At 40.2% G+C, this 20,736-nt stretch overlaps 1 protein-coding gene across 5 annotated transcripts in view; it reads right to left on the bottom strand.

Annotated features, from left to right (window-relative positions):
* The window catches only part of LRP1B (LDL receptor related protein 1B), a 1,166,776-nt gene that overhangs the window by 864,261 nt on the left and 281,779 nt on the right, over positions 1-20,736 (bottom strand). For all 5 annotated transcript variants that reach the window (XM_072983887.2, XM_078376975.1, XM_078376977.1 and 2 more), the window contains exon 2: positions 342-461. In XM_072983887.2, the coding sequence (XP_072839988.2) occupies positions 342-461 (120 nt within the window). The remainder of the gene's footprint in view (positions 1-341; positions 462-20,736) is intronic.

Genomic DNA, 20,736 nt, shown 5'->3' with positions numbered 1-20,736 from the left:
CTCTGTGATCCTCTTACTTTTGTTGCAGAATGACATCTGCTAAACTATTAATTTTTTTCCCCTTCCTTTTCCTGTCTTTGCTTCTCTGTTCTGTAGCTGATCTTCTGGGTCAGAAAGGAAATATAGAACATATGCCTGGATGGTATTGTTCATTATAAAATGAGACATGAACAGGATTCCTTTTTCAGTGCACATTTCTGAAGTGACTTTAACCAGCTATATCACAAAGGCTCATTTTTAGACAGTGAAAAACACGCACGCTAGAATCCACCTTTCATAACTAAACTTTGCCATCAAAAATAGTATAGTTCGAAGTAAAACTAAAAGAACCATTTACTTACACACATCTATAGACTCATCTGAATCATCTGGACAATCGGGTTCTCCATCACAGAGCCAGTTTTGAGACACGCAGGTCACGTGATCCTGACACAGAAACTCGCCTATGTCACACAAGTGTTCTGCAATCAAAACAGAAATGTGGATAATGAAGTGGTTAATGGAGGACTGAAAATAAATATCAGAATGAGTCAAGTTTCTGAAATGAGACTTCAAAGCAAATGCATGCTGGGAAATTTTGGAACAGATCCAGTTCAGGCACATGAAATCTAAACAATAAAATACTATAACTGCAATTAAAAGTGATTTTTTAGGTAAATTGGACAAACATACACATAATTTCTAGTTATTTGCTGAAAGTAGTATATGCTGGTATCAGAAGTGGCACATGCTTCAGGAAAAGGGATCTTGAATACTGTATCTCTGGGAATCACTATAGAAAGATAAGAAGCTCTCTTACACTAAGCCCAGTGTCGCTAACTCTGACTGGCAGAACCTCTTCATGGTTTTCAGGTAGGAATTTTTCAGCCCTTCCAGGAGAGGACAGGGATCGGACTTGGAACCTTCCACATACAGAACAACATTCCATCATTCAGCTATACCTCCCCACACAAAAATTGGCCATTAATCTCATATAACAAAGCTTTTAATGGAGGATTTTAAAGTCTCCAAGTTATACTTACAGATGCATGTCTCACAGTTAATATGTGACAAATTTAATACCTGACTCTGTAGCTGCTTGTTTACCCCCAAAATTTCCTCAGCAGTTCCTGACACTTCCTGCAATGTGTGATATAACTGAAGCTAGTGCTTATTGCTTTGCAAATCCTCTTACAAGACAAACCAGGATAAAGATAGAACTTGCCACCACGCTGTGTCTGGTTTGAAGTTTTAATCTTTGGGGCCAGTTCCTCAAACAATTTGTCTTTCTACACACATTCCTGATGATTTCACTTAAATGGTGGGTATATTCTGCTACAGCAAGTGTTCGTGGCATTTTGTGACTGACCTGGGCAAATTTGTAGCACCTTTCAAAGTCGCCCTGAAGGCTGTTATATGAGACAGGAAGGATAAATAAGTGAATATAAGATCACAACCTGAAAAAATCTAAAAGCTAGCTAATAAGCTTTTGTGAAATACATTGGGATGAGCCAAAGTTTGGGAATTCGATTCTCTGTTATGTCTTCCTTGACAGGGCTGGACTTGATGATCCATAGGGTCCCTTTCAGCTCTGCAGCTTTAAGATTATTTTATTTATTATAATGAACACTAATTATGAATAGGAATAAATTCTTTTAAAAAAAAGGAATGTGTTTTATTCATTGCTTGGCAATACACAAGGTGACATTACTGACACCTTTGTAGAAATGATTTTTTTTGTAACTACATATTAAAAGTATTGTAGTTTTCTCATATGCATGCCAGGAAAACAAAATCAGGGAAATACTCTCTAGGTCTCTCTAGTGGCCACTGCTGATATTGGACCTTCAAAATAGAAAAAATAAAAAACAGTACTTTCCTGGCATAAAACTTCCTGTGTGATCAATGGGTGTGAAAATGCCATTAACGATGCTTCAAAATGCCCTTTAAAAGTAACTATAAATATAACTCATTCCACCAAACGTCTAGCTTTATAATTGCTCATTATCTTACATCTGAAATGTAATTCCATCATCACACTCCTGCCACCAAAAAACCAGCAAGCAAGCAAAAAAACTAGCGTTAGGCAAATCTTTCTCACAACCAGCTACTTTGAAGCTTTGAGCTGGAGCACTCAGGGCAACATATGCCCCTCTAGTGTGCTTGCTGAAGCAGAATTAAACCTTTAAAGAAAATTCTTGTTGCTCTACAGCGTGAGGGACAATAATGTATTATCCCTCTCAGAAACAGCAGCAGGAGCAGCTTGTTCCAAACACCCTAGTTATTTCATGCTGTATCCAGATATGCTATTTTCAAGGTAAGGTTATGAAAGCACGGATGGTAGTGTATTCAAATGAGGGCACTTCTACCTTTAATGTAGATCAACGGTTTGCATTCTTAAGGAATACCTAGTGTGCTATTTTCTTGGATCAACAGAGGAGCTAAGTAATGTTTTGCATGTAAGCACATATAATAAAGCAACCTAGACTGCTGAGCAGTGGAAGTGAATGTTGTTTTAAGCCATCTTGTCTTTGTGAAAAGCCAAACTACTTGTTAATTAAAATGGAGGATTATGGATCTCATGGAGAAGGTTTGGCTTAAAGTAGTTCAAAGCTTTTATTCAATTGTACTATTGCTTAAGTGTACATCTGAAACCAAGCACAGCACAAATGTAACCCCAGTTGTCATGTTCAGTGAATAAATGTTGCTTTTCTGTATCTGGAGCCTCCATAATGCTATCTAAAAACTGCAGTGGTGTGCCACACTCTATCTGAAAATACTGTACTTAAGTCCAATATCCCCTTCATGGATTGCTGCCTTGTTGTGGCGAAGGGGCTTGAGTAACTCAGAGAAGCTAGGGGCTATGCTGTGCAGGGACACCCAAGATGGACAGGACATAGTGGAGAGTTCCGACTAAACGCAATCCACCTGGAGTAGGAAATGGCAATGCCACTCCAGTATCTTTGCCAAGAATGCCCCATGATCAGAAACAAAAGGCTAAAAGATATGACGCTGGAAGATGGGACCCTCAGGTCGAAAGGCATCCAACATGCTACTGAGGAAGAGCGGAGGACAAGTACAAGTAGCTCCAGAGCTAATGAAGTGGTTGGGCCAAAGCCGAAAGGACACTCAGCTGTGGACGTGCCTGGAAGTGAAAGAAAAGTCCAATGCTGCAAAGAAAAATACTGCATAGGAACCCGGAATGTAAGATCTATGAACCTCGGGAAGCTGGAGGTGGTCAAGCAGGAGATGGCAAGAATAAACATTGACATTCTGGGCATCAGTGAACTAAAATGGACAGGAATGGGCGAATTCAGCTCAGATGATTATCATATCTACTATTTTGGGCAAGAATCCCAGTATGTCACAAGAGTCTGTTATGGAGAATCCCAAGCTAAAAGAAAACATATCTTCACCTAAGTCAGAGGGAAAGGACATTTTATTTCATTCACAGACCTGTTCAGTTTGTAGGAGCAATATAATGCAGGATCTTGAACCTTTCCAAATGGCACTGTTTAATATATACTGTGTTTCCTCGAAAATATGACAGGGTGTTATGTTAATTTTTGCTTAAAAATGCATTAGGACTTATTTTCAGGCGATGTTTTATTTTACAGTCATAAAATATTTCATGCAGTCATTCTTCTGGTTGCTACACAATGCTGCACAATGGTGGAGGGCAGGGTTTCACTTAACTAGGGCTTATTTTTGGGGTAGGGCTTATATTACGAGCATCCTGAAAAATTATACTAAGGTTTATTTTCAGGTTAGGCCTTATTTTCGGGGAAACAGGTTGGTTGTGGATTATTTTGTAATCTGCAGAGATCAAATCTTAGACATCAAAGAAGCTATGTAATAAGCAGACTCTAAGAAAATATAATTCTTCATCAAGCAGACATATCTGGATGTGAAACACAATTCCACACATATGCACAGTGCTTATAGTATCATAGATGACCAGTAGACTTACAGTCTCCCTCCGTGGTCTTCTTAGCAGGAAAAAGGCGACTTTCTACTTCTTTTTCCCTTAAAAGAAAGAACTGTGTTGGGCGGCACCTTGAGGCTACCATTTTAGAAGCTTTTTTTTTATTGCAAAGTGGTACAGACTTTCATTGGCAGCAACCTGTTTCATCAGATGGAAAAGTAAAAATGTAAGGCAGGAACTGTCAGTTGAAAATGTATGAAAACCTGTGCCATTTTACAGCACGATACATCTAAAATGTCAGTCTTAAGGTACCATCTAACACGTTTCTTCCTGTTGGTTACATAAGGCTACCATGGTATTTACTGGAATTTCTTTTGCTTTGCTTTTCTTTTTAGTGTTTCAAACTAGTTTAGAGTTTGAGCATTTTTCTCAGTACCAGCCAACCCAAGAGGGAAAGTGGCCACTCAACCCTTTAAATCAGATGTCACTAAAATAAATATAAAAAATTGTGCTTCCTCAAATTTACTTAACTTGATGAGACACAGATTATTTTGGTGGCACTAATATTAGGAGGGTGAGGCAAGTGATTTTTTTTTTCCAATAAGAGCACAAAAAGGAGACACAAATTACATGGTACTCAACTTCTGTATTATGGCCCAATGAAAGCATACACAAAAACCTGAGCTGACTGCAGGTGCCTGAAGGAAAACTTTATGGATTTAGTCTAGCCGCCCAATAGGTATCAGCATGACATGATTCTCTGTGATAATATTTCCACTTGTCGCTATACAGATCTAATTGACGAGGGGAAGGATCAAGATGTGGGAGTATCTTTGAAAAACTACTATGAAATATAGGCACCTGAGCATGATGTAATGACATTTTTGCCCCGTGTTTATTGATTAGTTTTTTTTTTTTTTAAATCAGACTGGCAGCCTGATCCTATGCACATTTGCGCAGATTTCAATGATACTTTCTCAAAAATAATAAAAAAATTTATGCATGACTGTAGGCTTCGTTGCTGAATATGGTAGTGATTAGACAAGTTGAATTTTAAATATGAGAAAAAAGGGATTTAGTTGGAAACTCTGTGTATCTTGCTACTTATTGTTCACAGAAAACGAAGAATAAGGGTAACTGAAGGACACACATGCCTGTGAACTATTAAGGCAGAGGCCTTTCTTCTCTGCTACATTTCATTATGGCTTATACTTTTATCTTTTTTTAATAAAATGTCCTCCTTCCCTCCTTGATTTCAACTGCCAGTCAAAATACATCATAACCAGACTAATGCCTATAATAATGAACAAAAACGCGTGACAGCAACCTATGAATAGCAACATAAATGTCTAAGTAAATGGAAGTACCGGCTAAGAAATATATGAAACCAGGGAACTGCCTTATCACCAATTTCAAGGATAATGAGAGTCAGCCACAGAAAAAGCAGAAACTCTATATACTTTTGTTAGGTGAAGGAAAGATAGAGGCAAAGAAAGAATAGCTTACAGTTATTTTCATTAAAAGAGTGCTACATTTTTATAATTGGGCTTATTGATTGCAGCATTTCTGGCATTAAAATAAGTTCTGATGACCAAATTGAGCTATTCCCCCCCCAAAAAAAAATATTTAAGGGTAATTTTGTGAACTGTTTGTTCAGAGAAGATTCAAAGCACTTGGATACACTGGGCAAAAAGGAAACATGTGTACCTTTCCTCACACCCAGAAACCAAATTCATATTACACCTGATATATAAATTATTCATTCTGTCTTCCTTTTTCCTAGATCTCCTCAAATGAAACCACAGTGGCATGTTTAATATATGTTGTGTATGGTGATGCCGTGCACTTTCAGACCACATCTGGCTAGATATTTTGTTGGTCTAGTAGCTGAGACAGATGTCAATGGGTAAAAAGTTGAGGACCTTAGACAATTACTGTATATACTCAAGTATAAGCCAACCCGAATATAAGCCAAGGCACCCAATTTTACTACAATAATTGGGAAAACTTATTGACTCGGGTATAAGCTGAGGGTGGAAAATGCAGTAGCTAGTGGTAAATTTCAAAAATAAAAATAGATACCAAAAATTACATTAATTGAGGCATCAGTAGGTCAAATGTTTCTGAAGATACTGCCCTTCTGAGCTGCGAGACACACTTCACTGCCTATGGAGGGAGGACTCATACCCAGATGCTGCACTTATCTACTGTTTTACTGCTGCGTAACAAGATGGAGGGAGAGTGAGGATGGAGGAGGAAGGTGGGAGGAGGAAGGTCGATACACAGAATATGCAGAAGGAGGAGGATGGGGGTGTCCTGGAAGCGGAAATGCAGTGTACTTAACCCAAGTTATTGGACCACCCACAGAGGCTGCAGGTGCCCATAGATGAGCGGGGGAGTCCAGAGAACACCCACACTGCAGGGGAGAACATGTAATTTTGACACTGATTCATGTATAAGCCAAGGGGGTGCCTTTTCAGCAAAAAAAAATTGTGCTGAAAAACTAGGCTTATACTCAAGTATATACAGTATATCTTGCAGTGACTAGGTGGCAGGCTCAGTGCCTCCTGTAGGGCCTGCAGTCCTGTACAGCACTGAGCAGACTCCCCACTTCAAACAATGCTATGAATACCTTGTGAAAACACCTAATCCAGATTCTCAAAAGCCCTATTTAGTCATTACCTAAGTACATGGAGTCCAAAAGTATTGATGTGGAAGTCACAGTCAGCTCACAACCCCATGGGCTCCACACTCTTAATAAACGTAATGACTAAGTAGGGATGAATGATCAGAACCAGACTACATGTTATAGATAACTCATTATTAGAAGATTTCCCCACATATTAAAATGTATGAATCTCATGGGAGAAGGCTTTCCTGCCTCTCATAATTTGCAAATGAACTTACTTTGTTTTGTGTTTGGTTGTTTAGGAGCTGAAGTGGGCTGCATTTATCATCCTGCTTTCTCAGAAATGTAAAAAAAAAAATCCTAAATTTCATCTCTGGAACACAAATGCGATTTCAGCTCTAACAATGGGTTATCTCCAATGTACTGTTTCACCCCTAGACTGATTTCTTCCTATATAACTATTCTGCATTAAAAAGTGGACGATCATCAAATTTTTGTACTATAGCTATCCAATCCATTTGCACTTATACTGGAGTTCTGAGATCAAAAAGATGCTGACTGAGGCCACCTTCATACACCTGCACTTCCAAGCATCACAATTCCATGCTGCAAGGAGTGAGTGTATGAATAGGTTTTAACTCAGCCAGAGGTGCTCATTTTACATGACTGGGATGACCATGCAATAATAATTATGTCCCATCAATTCTGACTTATGGTGACTCTTTTCAGAGTTTCCCAAACAGAAGATACTCAGAGTTGGCTTATCCCTCCCTTCTTCTGGGGGTGTTCTGGGACTGTGTAGCTTGCTCAAGGCCACACAGGCTGTCTCTTCTAGGTTGCACAGTAGCGAAATAAACTCCCAGTCTCTGGCTCTGCAGCCAGAGATACCTAAACCACTGAGTTATCCAGCCAGCTGGACAACAATATGGGCTGGACTAAAAATAAAGGCATTTAACTCCTAATCATCAACCTGTTTTCTGGAAGGGACCCTTGTGCTGGCCCAGTCCATATTCACAACCCTTCTTTGATTGGGGATGGTGTGTGCAGTGGAGTAGCAGACTGTCCATGAGGAGGGGGAGGCAGGAGATAAGAAAATTTAAATGTCCGTTACCTGAAACAGTACAATATCACCTCAACTAGCAGCCTCTGTGACACTATTCCTCCACATTTTCTAAACTTTTTAGTAGCTATATGTAATAACACAAGCTGACAAATTTAATACAGTATACTACACAAAGTCTGATCAATTATTTTACCCCTACCATGTTTATGATACCATAAGACCCCAACAATCTCCATGTTTAGATTGACTGACTGACTGACTGACTGATTACACCACCCATCTGACCAAAGGCCACTCTGGGAGGTTTTTCAGCATATATAAACAACAGGCTTAAAATACAACTTGACAAAAAATAATAAGAATAAAATGCAAATAAGCAATGCCATCAAAATATAAAAACATATTTACATACAACATTCAGAACATTTAAAACATTTAAAATGGCAGGCTGGATCAAGTAGGCTAACCAGGCTCAGCTGAATCCACAGGTTTAAAGTATTGAAACACTGGCCTAAATCATCAGGTTTTTTATGACTTTTTAAAAATCACCAGCGAAGGGGCCAAACAACTTGCAGTTCATTCCACAGCCAAGGAGCAACCAAATATTTTAAATATTTTTATGCCACCTTACTCCTTAAAAAGGACCCAAAGTGGCTTACCTCACTGAAAGAAAATATTAAAGCTAAAACAATAAGTATACAAATATTTAAAATGAACAAACCAATGAGAGATGGTAAACTCAAGTAGCACTAAAGACCAAGTCAGAGCAGTAATACATAACAATTCATCTAAAAGCCACACTCATGTAGTCAGTCACCGAGGAAAAGCTTGCCTGAAAAGAAAGGGGTTTTCCTGCTTGCAGAAGGACAGCAAAGATGAGGCCGGCCTGGCCTCCTGTGGGAGAGAGTTCCAAAGTCTGGGAACAGCAACAGAGAAGTGTGTCACTTTCAGATGGACTTGTGAAGTTGGTGGGATCAAGAGAAAGGCCTCTCCTGATGATCTTAACAACTGAGCTGGCTCACACAGTCTTTGAGATGGGAAATTATCATTCTAGAACAGTGGTTCTCAACTTTGGATCCCCAGATATTCTTGGATTGCATCTCCCAGAAACTGCAGTTAGGGTTGGGAACCACTGTTCCTGAGAATAGATGTTATTCTCCTTTGGGACCATTACAGAATAGATTTTAACATCAGAAATATGTCTTCCCTTACTGCTTTTTTTTAAATGATAAACTAGATTTGTTAGCCTTATAAAAATTACACTCTGGAGAATTTGTAAAACACCTGATAACAGCTGATATGCAACATCATGTGAATGAATGTTCTCTGTTTCTTTTTGCCCCCCTCCACCAAGCTATATCCCCAAAGCACAATTGAGGGCAGGTAAAGGGATGTAGTGTCGATGGGCCATCATCACCCCTGCTGTTCCAACTGGTGGAAGTAGTTCTGCCAGCAAGACAATTCAATAGGATACGACTCCTAGTAAATAAGTGTTTTTTTCAGGGTTTGAAATGTTATCTTAGCATCTTTGCTTCACACTGTCAGATCAGTAATTCTCATACACTTAATTAACATGGAATAATAGACAAAACTGAGATCTTAGGTGATGTTCATAAATGAGATTTAATTTATGTTGTGGGTGTGTTCTGGCATCTGTATCTGAAAGAAGCAAGCTTTTTTTGTAAAGAGTGAGTTCTACTAATTTTTTTTAAAAAAATTAAATTTGAAAGAAGCAATTATGTTGAGTTTACAATCTATTTAAGAATGGCTGTCTTCTACAATAAGTGCATTGCTATGTGATGCATTCTTAAAATCACTTCACAAAGTGTTCTAAGATTGGCTTCTTTCATGTCCCTAAAGTAAATGCTGGCTGCAGTCCCTAAATACAGATAGGCTGCTTAAATTCTATTGATTTTAGTGGAATTTAAGCAGCCTGTGCAGGAATGCATCTAGTATCTTTTATTGACACCTCTCCCTCCCTGATCTTGGTTCATCTTTCAGCACTGCTATACTGATAGATTCCCTGAAAAACTGGAAATGGATTCACACATTTGTAATACAACCATAACTTCTGAAGCAGTACAAAGCACATGGTTCAGGATCATCTCACTACAGGTGGGTTGAAAACTCCGGATCCACATCTCTGATCATGTCCTGTATAGCAGTGGTCCCCAACCTCAGGCCTCCAGATGTTCTTGGACTTCAACTCCCAGAAATCCTGGCCAGCAGAGGTGGTGGTGAAGGCTTCTGGGAGTTGTAGTCCAAAAACATCTGGAAGCCCAAGGTTGGGGACCACTGCTGTATAGGACTTGGCAATATGCTGGACGCAGAAAGGCACAAGCCAAGTTCCACATTCACAGCAAGGATTTCATGGCCCTTCACACCACTGCAGGTCCACATGTAGCCCCCCAAAATCCATTGCTCAGGAGGGGGCTGGACGGGGGAGAAGACAGCCAGAACTAAAGTAGCTTTCCACTCACATAAAATATGTGTGAATCAAATGTGATGTTTTTAGAATCAACATGGTATGTGCATGCATGCATGTATCCACATCTACACACTGAAATGCTCAAACCTAAATCTACTAATCCTTTATATGTAGCTGACAGCAAATTATCTTCATATAGTGACAATTATTTCTTTTTTATACAGACACCTAGAGTAGGTTCATTGAATCAATGGAATTTCTGGAGGAGCTGACTTGTCCAACTGAATTACTACCCTAAGCAACAAGATTTCAGCTCTAGCCCTAGTTACTTAAAAGGAATCCACTCAGGAAAAAACATTCCTTCATTACATTCCACAAGGGTCAGTAACATTTATTCTCTTTTACACATCAGACATCATTTATCTGTTCAGAAAGTGGCCCTAAACCGAAGAATAAGAACACACTTTGGGTAAACTAGCATCAGCTTCTGAGAAACCCGACAGCTCCCCTTTGAAGACATGCATTTAAATTCAAAATAAAGTAAAGGGTAGAGGTTATTTGTCTTTGATCACATCTTCTGCTTAGGTCAAAGGTATCCTCTGGTGTTGTTAGGTGTGTGAATACAAATTAAGAAAAGAAGGTCAACAAGGTTATTAAAAAACCTAAACAGACAGAGGTATGTGTATACACTTCCTCCCTCTAATTAAGCATTTCTTCAGAAGATATCAATTTACAAGATTGCAGATGAGCCCTTTTGATACTCCAGTAATTTTTAATATTAGTATGGAATACATTAATGCAATTTTTTAAAAAAATTGTAAGTAGTCTACAAGTGTTAGCTTTGGCCGTTCAATATTCCCTCTCATTTCACTTACCCTATCTTTCATGTCTAGGATTGAGTCACATCCAGCTCAAACGTTCTATACTTTGCCTTTCCTAATGCTTCAGTCATTCTTCCTTCAGACTCTTTAGGTAATTGGTGTTCTGTCTTCAAAGTACTTCCGAACTCCATCTGCTCAGAGATTCTGGGACCACCCCCCAATAAAACTTTCCCATATGCTAGCACTTTGTAAAGTAAACAAAACATAAACTGCATGGTAGGTTGTCTGTTCATCACAGTCTGGAATGTGCATATTAGACACTCTTTAGGGACCTTAAAGAACATTATTATCATTTGACTCAGCTAGAGGTAGGCAGACAGGTTGTTTGGCTGATTAAGGCAAATAGGAAATACCTTCCTACATGTTGGGTTTCCATTCTCTCTACTTTCCCACTTAGCTGTCCATAGTCCACCTGGCTTCAGATGGGAAAGGAGAAGCATATGCTGAAATGACATACTATTATGCAATGCTTAACATTTACTATTCTAGAACTATAGGCTTTTGTTTTAAAAATTAGATTAGCAACAATAGGAAGGTGAGGGATTTTGTTTGTTTCACAAGAACAAAATTTTTCGTCAGCATCCTCAGCTCTGCAAATTAAGACAAACTATTTACAAAGGAGGTTCCCATGAAAATCAGCATGGAGAAATCTTGGGATTAAGACTAAAATACCTTGCAAAAAGATTGTAAAGGGGAAAGCAGGTCATGTCATGAAATAAATATCAAAAGTGCCATTTAAGCGAGTATTGATTTTCTGAACACTTTCCTATGACTCATGGGTTTGTAAATGGAACCATTACACAATAAAAGTAACTCCAGGAGGCTTTGTGTATTTCCGCTGGTCAAAATACTATTGGTTCCACATCGTAGGCAACTGTAAAGGCAAGACTACCTGAGCAGTTGTCCATGTGCCATGCTCTAATTTCCTGGACTCCACTGCGCAGGAGTTCCACCCCTCGCACACGGGATTTTGGGAGCAAATGGAAGCAAAGGGGAGGCAACACTCACTCAGCTGTGTGCAGCCAATGCGGTGCTGCATGCCTATACACCTGCACAGCTTAGAGGGAACCTTGCCCATAACCATTTGTGATGGATGCGCCTTCCTCCCTTGCATCAAACTGCCCTGGAGACATATGGTTAAATCCAATACTCCACAAGTGAACCTTGATGGTTTCCCTTTCCTATGCTTCCTTTACCTTGCCACTGCCTTCATGCCCCATAAATCTGTTGGGGAAATCTCTCATCCCTCAAGAGCAGTTTCTCACATGTGCATGAATGGCTGTATGGGAAGAAAGAATTTGATCTGCCAAGGGTGTCTATTCTCTTGGTAGAAACGCACTGTCGGACTGCACATGAAAAGCAATATACTGCCTCTTACATTCGTTATCTAAATCCTAACCACATTCACCTTCTTATGGTAAACAACAAGGTTTGAAGTACAGCACTGGATGTGTCTTTTTAGAGTCTGATAACTTCATCAATAAGCCTATAATTTTGTGGTTGCTCTCTGTGCATTCTTAGGTGTGTGGCACTAGAGTTTTGTATAAAATGTGAAAAACACAATCAGGAAAAAAAGTGTTATTTTTCTGCTCATGCTGGAACTAAGGGATGGGGTCCTAGGGTGCATTCTGGTCAAGATGTGCTTCTTCCCAACACCACTTTTTTCTTCCTCTAGTCCGTCTCCTTTACACTCCTTCCTCAAGAGCCCAGGGAAAGAGCTTGGCTTCCCTTTCCCCCTTATTTTGCTCCCAAGGAGTGGACGGTTCTTGGCAGCTGGAGCTTGCGGCTGGAGCTCCCCAAATCCCACTCCCCTCTGCCTCCATGGCTACCTATCTGCCATCCCTCCCTCCCTATGTGGACACATGGTGAAAAGCTGGCGCAAACATTTCCTGGGCAGAAACGCTTCAGGCTGCAGCAGCCACCTCTGCCTGACTGAGTCCTCCCCTTCTCTCTGCCTTCCAGAGACCAGCAAAAGCATTCTTAAGGGGACAGAAGCAGCCAACCTTTTCAAAAGCAATTTTGCAAGCGCACCTTCCTCCCCTCCTGCTGCCTCTCCCACCACCTCTGCTGGTTCTCCCAAGGTGCAATTTGCAGTGCTATAAAACACACTTTCCTGGCAAAATAATCAAGGCTTGCATTTGTGTAATAGACACTATTCTAAATATTGATTCATTTGAAGGTAAATGTGATTTAAAATGGGTTTCTTTTGACTGTGTAATCAAGATCTAAGATCCCTTGTAGGGGAGTTGGGTGGTGTCAGAGAATCCTCAACAGGTTGCGTTACCATGTCAAGGTGATGCCTTTCTGGCATAAAATGAACTATTTTTGCACATCCCTTCCTACAATGAAGGGGGTGGGTGGGGACCCTTGGCTGTTTCCACTACATACTTCAGTTTAAAAAGTTCAAAGAAAATTCTCGTAGGGGATCTTAACGGGAAATAGATGCCCAAAATCCCAGTCCATCTTTTTATACATTACCACCCTCCATCTAACGGATTTTTCCATTTCTGATAAATAAATTTTCATCATGTACATTTAGTCAAAGAGCAGAAGAATCACCAATGATTTTAACATTGCTAGTTGATGCCTTTGATGAACCCACTATCCACAGAAATTATCCCCTTTTGACATAACAGAAACAATAAGGTAAAGGTCATCATGATTTATAATATTATTACATACTGGCTACTTCTAACAAAACAGCTTATTTATATAAGAGTGTTATCAGAGTACAAAGAGATACGATGTTACATCCAGCTATATGTACCATCTGAAAACTCAACAGAGCTATCTTCTCCAGTATAGTAGAGATGCAAAGGGAGTGTGATTTTGAAAGGTAAATCCAAAAAGACATGAACTGGTGACTACCTGAGGGGAAGGGGATGGAGAGAGTGTTCTGGCGGAGCCGGGAAAGCCCTCACTGGGTGGGTTGGGGGGAAAGGCCAGCACTTGTGCCATGCCCACATGGGATGGCACAACTGCATCACTGAATGAGACAACAAGTGTTGTGGTAGTGGGTTGTTGTAGTAGTCCCCCCCCCCATTTTGTGCCTTTCCGTTTGCAAAGAAAGGAAAGACTTATATATACAAAAGATTCAAACAACCATCAGGTATTTATAATTTTTTTAAAAAGAAAACATTACTTAATTGTATTTTTCAGAAATTAGCAAATATCAATCTTGCAAATGGGGGGGGGGGGGGAGCCTGAGACCCACGCCCTCCAAGGATGGCGACATTTTTAAAATTTGTTCCCTAAGGATGAACCAGGTCAGGATTTACATATCTTGTTCTTTTTGTTTCATTCCTTATGTTTTGTAATAAAAGTAGCAACTTCTAATAAAACTCCTTAACATTTGTACTTGGCCTCTTTTACCATCTACAGTGGTGCCTTGCTTAACGATTGCCTTGTTAAACGGCAAAACCGCATAACGATGAAGTTTTTGCAATTGCTTTTGCGATCACAAAATGATGTTCCTATGGGTAAAATTCACTTAACGATGATCGGTTCCCTGCTTCGGGAACTGATTTTTCGCTAAACGACAATTTAGAAACAGCTGATCAGTGGTTCTAAAATGGCCGCCTGCTGTGCAAAGTGGCTCCCCGCTGTTTTCAGGACGGATTCCCCACTTTACAAGCAGCGAAAATGGCCACCTCTATGGAGGATCTTCGCTGGACAGTGAGTTTTCAGCCCACTGGAACGCATTGAACCAGTTTCAATGCATTTCAATGAGTTTTTTTCGTTTTGCAAGATGTTTTCGTAAGACAGCGATTTTTGCGGAACGAATTAACATCGTTTTGGAGGCACCTCTGTAATGGCTAAATTGAGCAAAAGACCTGTGTTTGGGTAAATGCAACTGAAACACCAACTGCCACACCACACACAAAACCAAATCTACTCTGTCAAACAAGAATGTGGTGAGAGAAATAGATAAATAAACAGAAAGAGGCAAACTTGGCTAATGAACATAATAGCCAAGGACTAGAAAACAACAAATTAACACATTAAGGAAATAGGCAGTGATGAACCACTTCATTCAAGGTAAAAGCAAAGCATGCTGCTTATAAACAGCCCCATAGTGCTTAAAGCACTCACTTGGCAGTTTGCAATTTAATTATGCAGGCTACAACACTGCCCTTCCAGCAAGCTGGATACTCAATTTACTGACATCCGAAGAATGGAAGGCTGAATGAACCTTTAGCCAGAAACTTGAACCTGGGTCATGAGCAGAGTTTGGGCTACAGTACTGTAGTTTAACTACTCTGCCACAAAGCTCCTAAAGAGATAGTATATCTAACACATGTAATGTTGTTATAAGAAAAAACTGGAATAAAGGCAGAGCAGAGTATCTAATTGCTTTTAGTAAGAGGATTTCCTGTGTGGTGCTTTATGGCTTGGGACCCCAATATTTGACGGAGTGCCTTTCCTCAATATCATCCACCACACCACCAGATCTGGTCAGGCAATGTTCCTTCGTGGGATCACGGTGAAGGAAACCAAGAAAACATCAGCTGGAAGCCAGACCTTCTCAATGGTGGCACCTATTCTCTGGAATCGACTCCCAGTTGAGCTATGTCTGGCCTCCTCTCTGCCCATATTTAAGAGGCTCCTGGAACTGCTCTTTAGAGATCTGTTTGATGGCAGCCTTCTGGGATTGGTTTTGATTCTGCCCTGCTACTCCTTTCAATTCATTTCTGAAGTATTGTATCACCTGTTTTTGTATTTGATATGTCCCTCCTATTTTGTCTTACACTACTATTGTTTTTTTTTGTTGTTGTTGTTGTTGTTCTCTTTGTTTCCTGGTTTTAGCTTGTTCACAGCCCAGAATAATGCATATGCCAGGTTTTCTGGGAGCTGCAGTCCAGGAACATTTCCGTTACCTCGTCCACCTGGGAAACACTGCTATACACCACCCATGGCTATTTGGAGTCTTGAGCAGACCAGAGTGGAGCAAAGCAGTATAATTCGTAATAATCTGAAATTCTGCCAGAAACAACTGTTATCTTCATCTTATAAATATGACAGCCACATTTTGATATCAGCAGTATCACTATCACCTATTTGGAGGGAAGAGAAACATCTACACTTTCAGCTTTCTGAAATCTGAGGTTCATGCGTTTTCATAGATCTGGTCCAGCTGTTCAGCTTCATTTTATGTAACTGGCATAAATAAAAAGAAGTGAAGCAGCTTTGTTTTAACCAAACTCTGTTGCAAGAATTTTTCACACTCTGCTGCTAGATCTTCCAAAGTTTTAGAAGGATAGCTGTTTTCCTCCCCCTCCCCCAATATAGGTGCACAATAGCCAGTGTATTTATTATGGCATTTGCCACTGTTTAATTGTGTCTCAGCTTAGAAATTTGTAAAACAACTGGGGGTGGGGAGGAAAAGACAACCAGAGAGCAAAATGAAAATTCAAACATTTATTTTATCCCTTATCCAGTGGGACTGCCCACCACACACACTAACACGTTTTGAACTAAAGAACATTTCCGTGTATTGATGGTTACTCGAAGGACTACAATTGTGGTTAAGGTTGAATGGGCACATCTTCCACTTCCTGTATACAGTACACAGAAAATTCCAATATGTTGCCTGAATGGGGCCAGGCATAGCACATGGGACTTCTGTATCTTGGCACAGCGTTTTTGCTCTAATTTGTAACATGGGCTGGGATAAAGAAAAAGTACCCAATGGGAAAATGCAAAAGATTTGTTGGGGGAAAAACTTTCTCCAGACTTATTCTGACAATACTCAGCCTCTCATTCAAAACAAGTGGTTAAAACTGGGGTCTGTACTGCAATGGATGAAGGAAAATGGCTGAACCCGGACAAGATGGAGGTCCTGAGGGTGGGTGGACCTAACATCAGTGGTTTGGGAAACTCCCTCTTTTTGGGGGGTGACTGTCACCATGAAGAATGAGGTGTGCAGCTTGGGGGTCTATCTGGACCAGGCACTTGCCATGGAATCCCAGGCAGTGTCAGTGGTCTGCACTGCTTGTTTCCATCTCTGGCGGATTGCCCAGCTGTGCCCCTATATAGATGTCGGGTTGCTCACCACTCTGGTCCATGCACTCGTAATCTCGAGATTAGACCACTGTAATGCCCTCTACATGGGGCTGCATTTGAGATTTATGCGGAAACTCCAGAGGGCGCAGAATGCGGCGGCCAGACTTCTTAGTGGGGTAAGAAAATATCAACAAATTACTCCCACTCTGGCCGCCTTGCATTGGCTGCCCCTTCAGTTCTGCGTAGATTTCAAAGTCCTAATGCTTACATATAAAGCCCTAAACAATTTAGGGCCTCGTTACCTGATGGAACGCCTTCTCCCACCTAGATCTGCCCATATCACCCGATCTAGCCAGGAGGTGAGACTGAGGAGCCTAACGCTGAGGGAGGCCCGGAAGGAAAAAAACAAGAAACCAAGGAAAAAAACAAGAAACCGGGCCTTCTCGGCGGTGGCTCCTCGTCTTTGGAATAGCCTCCCTCCTGAGATTTGCATGGCCCCTTCCCTGGGCATCTTCAAAAGCCAATCGAAAACCTGGCTGTTTAAGCAAGCCTTTCCTCCATCCACTGTCTGATTTTGTTTCTTGTGTTTTTCCCATCTTGGATCATTGTGTTTTTAGTAATATATTGTTATGATTTTAAATTGTAATTGTTATATGATATGTTGTTACCTGCCCAGAGGAGTCTATGACTATTTTTATTTATTTATTTATTTATTTATTTATTTATTTATTTATTTATTTATTTATACATACCCCGCCCATCTGGTCTAAAAGACCACTCTAGGCGGCTCGACTAGATGGGTGCACTATAAATGTAATAAATGTAATAAATAAATAAATAAACTCGCAAATACTGTTTAGAACTTTTCAGGTGACCATGATATAGGATGCCCACATTACAGGTCTAGTTCTGTGCAGATTCTGCAGCAAAATTTTATTCTGGGGAACTAAAATCTCCAACTTTCCTGCATGAGATAAGATGATGATGGTAGTGGTAATCATCATTTGTTTCATAAAATGTTTGTCATGTAAGGAGTAATCAGACAGCATTAATTTGCAGCCGCTTTAAATGATTCCCTTTGTAATATCACACAGCATTTTTCATGTGTCCAACTGCCAGGCCTATGGAAAGATAGCATAGCACAGTTGGGATTAAGGAAATCAATTAAGGATTTTTGATACCTGAAATAATAAAATGAACAAGAGACATCATGCCATCCCCTAGGAAAGTAGGCAAGAGCTGGACAAACGCAAGTCACAGAGAGAGAACACTTCTGCTCCAAAGTAAAACTACCATGACAACAAGAAGTAAGACCTTATCCTCTTTCTCTCTCTCTCTCTCTCTCTCTCTGGGTCACACAAAGGTTGAAAATCAAATTAATTTAGCCAGAGTGTGACCAGCTGAGTAGTGATGGGAAATGAGCGGTCTGATTGTACGACACCCACAATGCTGCACAATTTGGAGTGCACTTTGATTCATATTTTCATCCTAAATTCAACTTACACAACTCAGGACCAAGTGACCAAAGCGTAAAGGCTGTGTGCCCATTAGAATCAGCAGCACCTTCGTTCCCCTCCCCGTCATGTGCCCACCAAGGAAAGGAAACAAGGCAAAGGGCTACTTCAGCCATGAAAAATATTTCCAGCAAGGCCTCTGGCAGGCCCCCATCACTAGACTTTTAGAAAGGCCTTAGAAACCTTTTGCGGGGTTTCTTAGTTTAAAAATATATATATCTGATTGGGCTGCTATTGCTTGGTTTTAGCTCTATCTGTTTATTGATTTTGATTATTTTAAAATGAATTTCTGGATTAGAGGTATTTAATTTTCTTATAGTGATGCCTCTTACTAATGTTCTAAGATATAGAGACACACTGTGTGATTTGCATTGTTTTTCAGGAACAGGAGGTCATCTTTGTAATAGGCTTTATTTTTACAAGCAGCATGAATATTTTAAAATAAAGAGTCTATTTATTTTAATGCTTTTGGCCCCCCTTAGTCTGCTGCTTCGATGGCTTCCACTACCAAAGCTCCAGAGGAATCCACCTGGCAGGGATTCATTAATAACACCGTGCATTAATTCAGACAGAGCAGAGAGTAAGTAAAAGCAATATATGAGCAATCTTTACAATCTTTCACTGCATACGTAAGGGAAAAAAACAGAAGGGAACATCATGCTATTTGGGCCAACATATTTTTGAAGACCAAAAAAGGCCCCTCCTCCATATGGGAATGCAGCTTTTAAGTCACATAACATAGTTGGCTTTAGAGAAATCTGGAATGGGAATAGATACTGGTTGCTGGATCCTGTACCAAGTGTCTCCTGTTCTGTCTGAGGAATGGACAGTCTCCAGAAGCTCACATCCCATCCGTGGACTAAAGAGCTCCAGACCTATTCCTACAGCCCCCACTCCCCAAACGTTTCCTTTATAAAACAGAGAGAGGTGTTACTGAATGCTTGGAATCGAGATGATTACATGTCCACATCAGCTACAGTGTTGTTAGCTAATGAGTTGTGACTCAATTTCGCATAGCTAACTGGGCTTTCCAGGCATTTTCTTTCCACTGTTGTCGCTCCTCTCTCTCTTTCCAACAACAACAACAACAACAACAACACTACTCCAGAACTTTGGAAGTTACTCTAGCATTTTTCACAATTGGAAAGGAAGATAAGAAAATTATTTTCTTAGGAAGTATCTGCGTGCTTACTAATCAACACTGGGCTCATCCAATTCCCAGCTCAGCTACTTCAATGCCTTTCCCGAATACTTTCACCTCTTTAAGTGAATCCTTTCCATATTTTGTCTGCTGATCAACCCCTACTGGGGTACATGCAAAAAATCCTGGTACATTATTCCAGTTCACAGTGGCTGAATAGTTTTTGTTCAGATAAATGCAAAATTGCACCAGAAGTCTCTGCAGTTCTTGAGAAGTGTACCGTTATATATCAGATGTACTTTTAAATGTGTAGTTCTCAGCAAGCAGAGGGTAATTTCGCCAATTTGAATGCATTGCAAATGCCCTTTCAGGCTGCTTCTGATAGTACAGATTTTCCTATTACACACACAGTGTGGTGCTTTTTCTGCACTGGTCTTGCATCAGAGTGGTTTATCAGCAATTCATATGGTGTGTCATATTACAGGCAGCAGGATGAAAATCTGCAGTTGTGTGGTCTGCAGGGTATTACGTGTGTGTGCCAACTGTACACATTCAATATGCATTGAGCCTTGTTGTTCTAACATTGCCGTTGTTCATTATTGCAATCATTAATATTTTAAAAATACTTTACAAAATATGTTATAGTTCTCCATGTGTTCATCCTCAAACAAACAAAAGCAGATACACAACTCTATCAAGCATATCAATACAACATCTACATAGGGAATGGGGTGTGGTTAATGGCACCAAATTGCCGAGGCATGATCTGAAGCTGGCTCTTAGTACAAAACCTTGACTCTGTGATGTGCCCATTGAGGCACACACCCGCTGGCTCCTTCTGAACCCTCATTTCCACCTTTCTGGCTTTTTGATGTACTAATGATGCATAAGCACTGGATATACATATAACAACACTTTTGCTGTTGTAAAGACAGAGTGCATACTTTTACATTATTTTATAGTACACAAATGCCTCTAACTTCCTTATGCTACGTGTATTCAAAAGTGCCTTCTACATCATGGGCCTTGGAGAGCTTCTTCGTGGTGTGGGTCTCATCTCTGTACTGGCTACAGAGAAAATAATGTGGGGAAGAGAATGAAGGTGATGAGAAAGATGATATTATAATATCTAGGAACCTGGTACCAACTATAGACAACCAAATATTGCCTGGA

This window comes from Pogona vitticeps, chromosome 1 (assembly GCF_051106095.1).
Source record: "Pogona vitticeps strain Pit_001003342236 chromosome 1, PviZW2.1, whole genome shotgun sequence".
Classification (NCBI taxonomy): Eukaryota; Metazoa; Chordata; class Lepidosauria; order Squamata; family Agamidae; genus Pogona; species Pogona vitticeps.
Note: the sequence above shows the minus strand (reverse complement) of the source record. Positions and strands in the feature narration are given on the sequence as shown.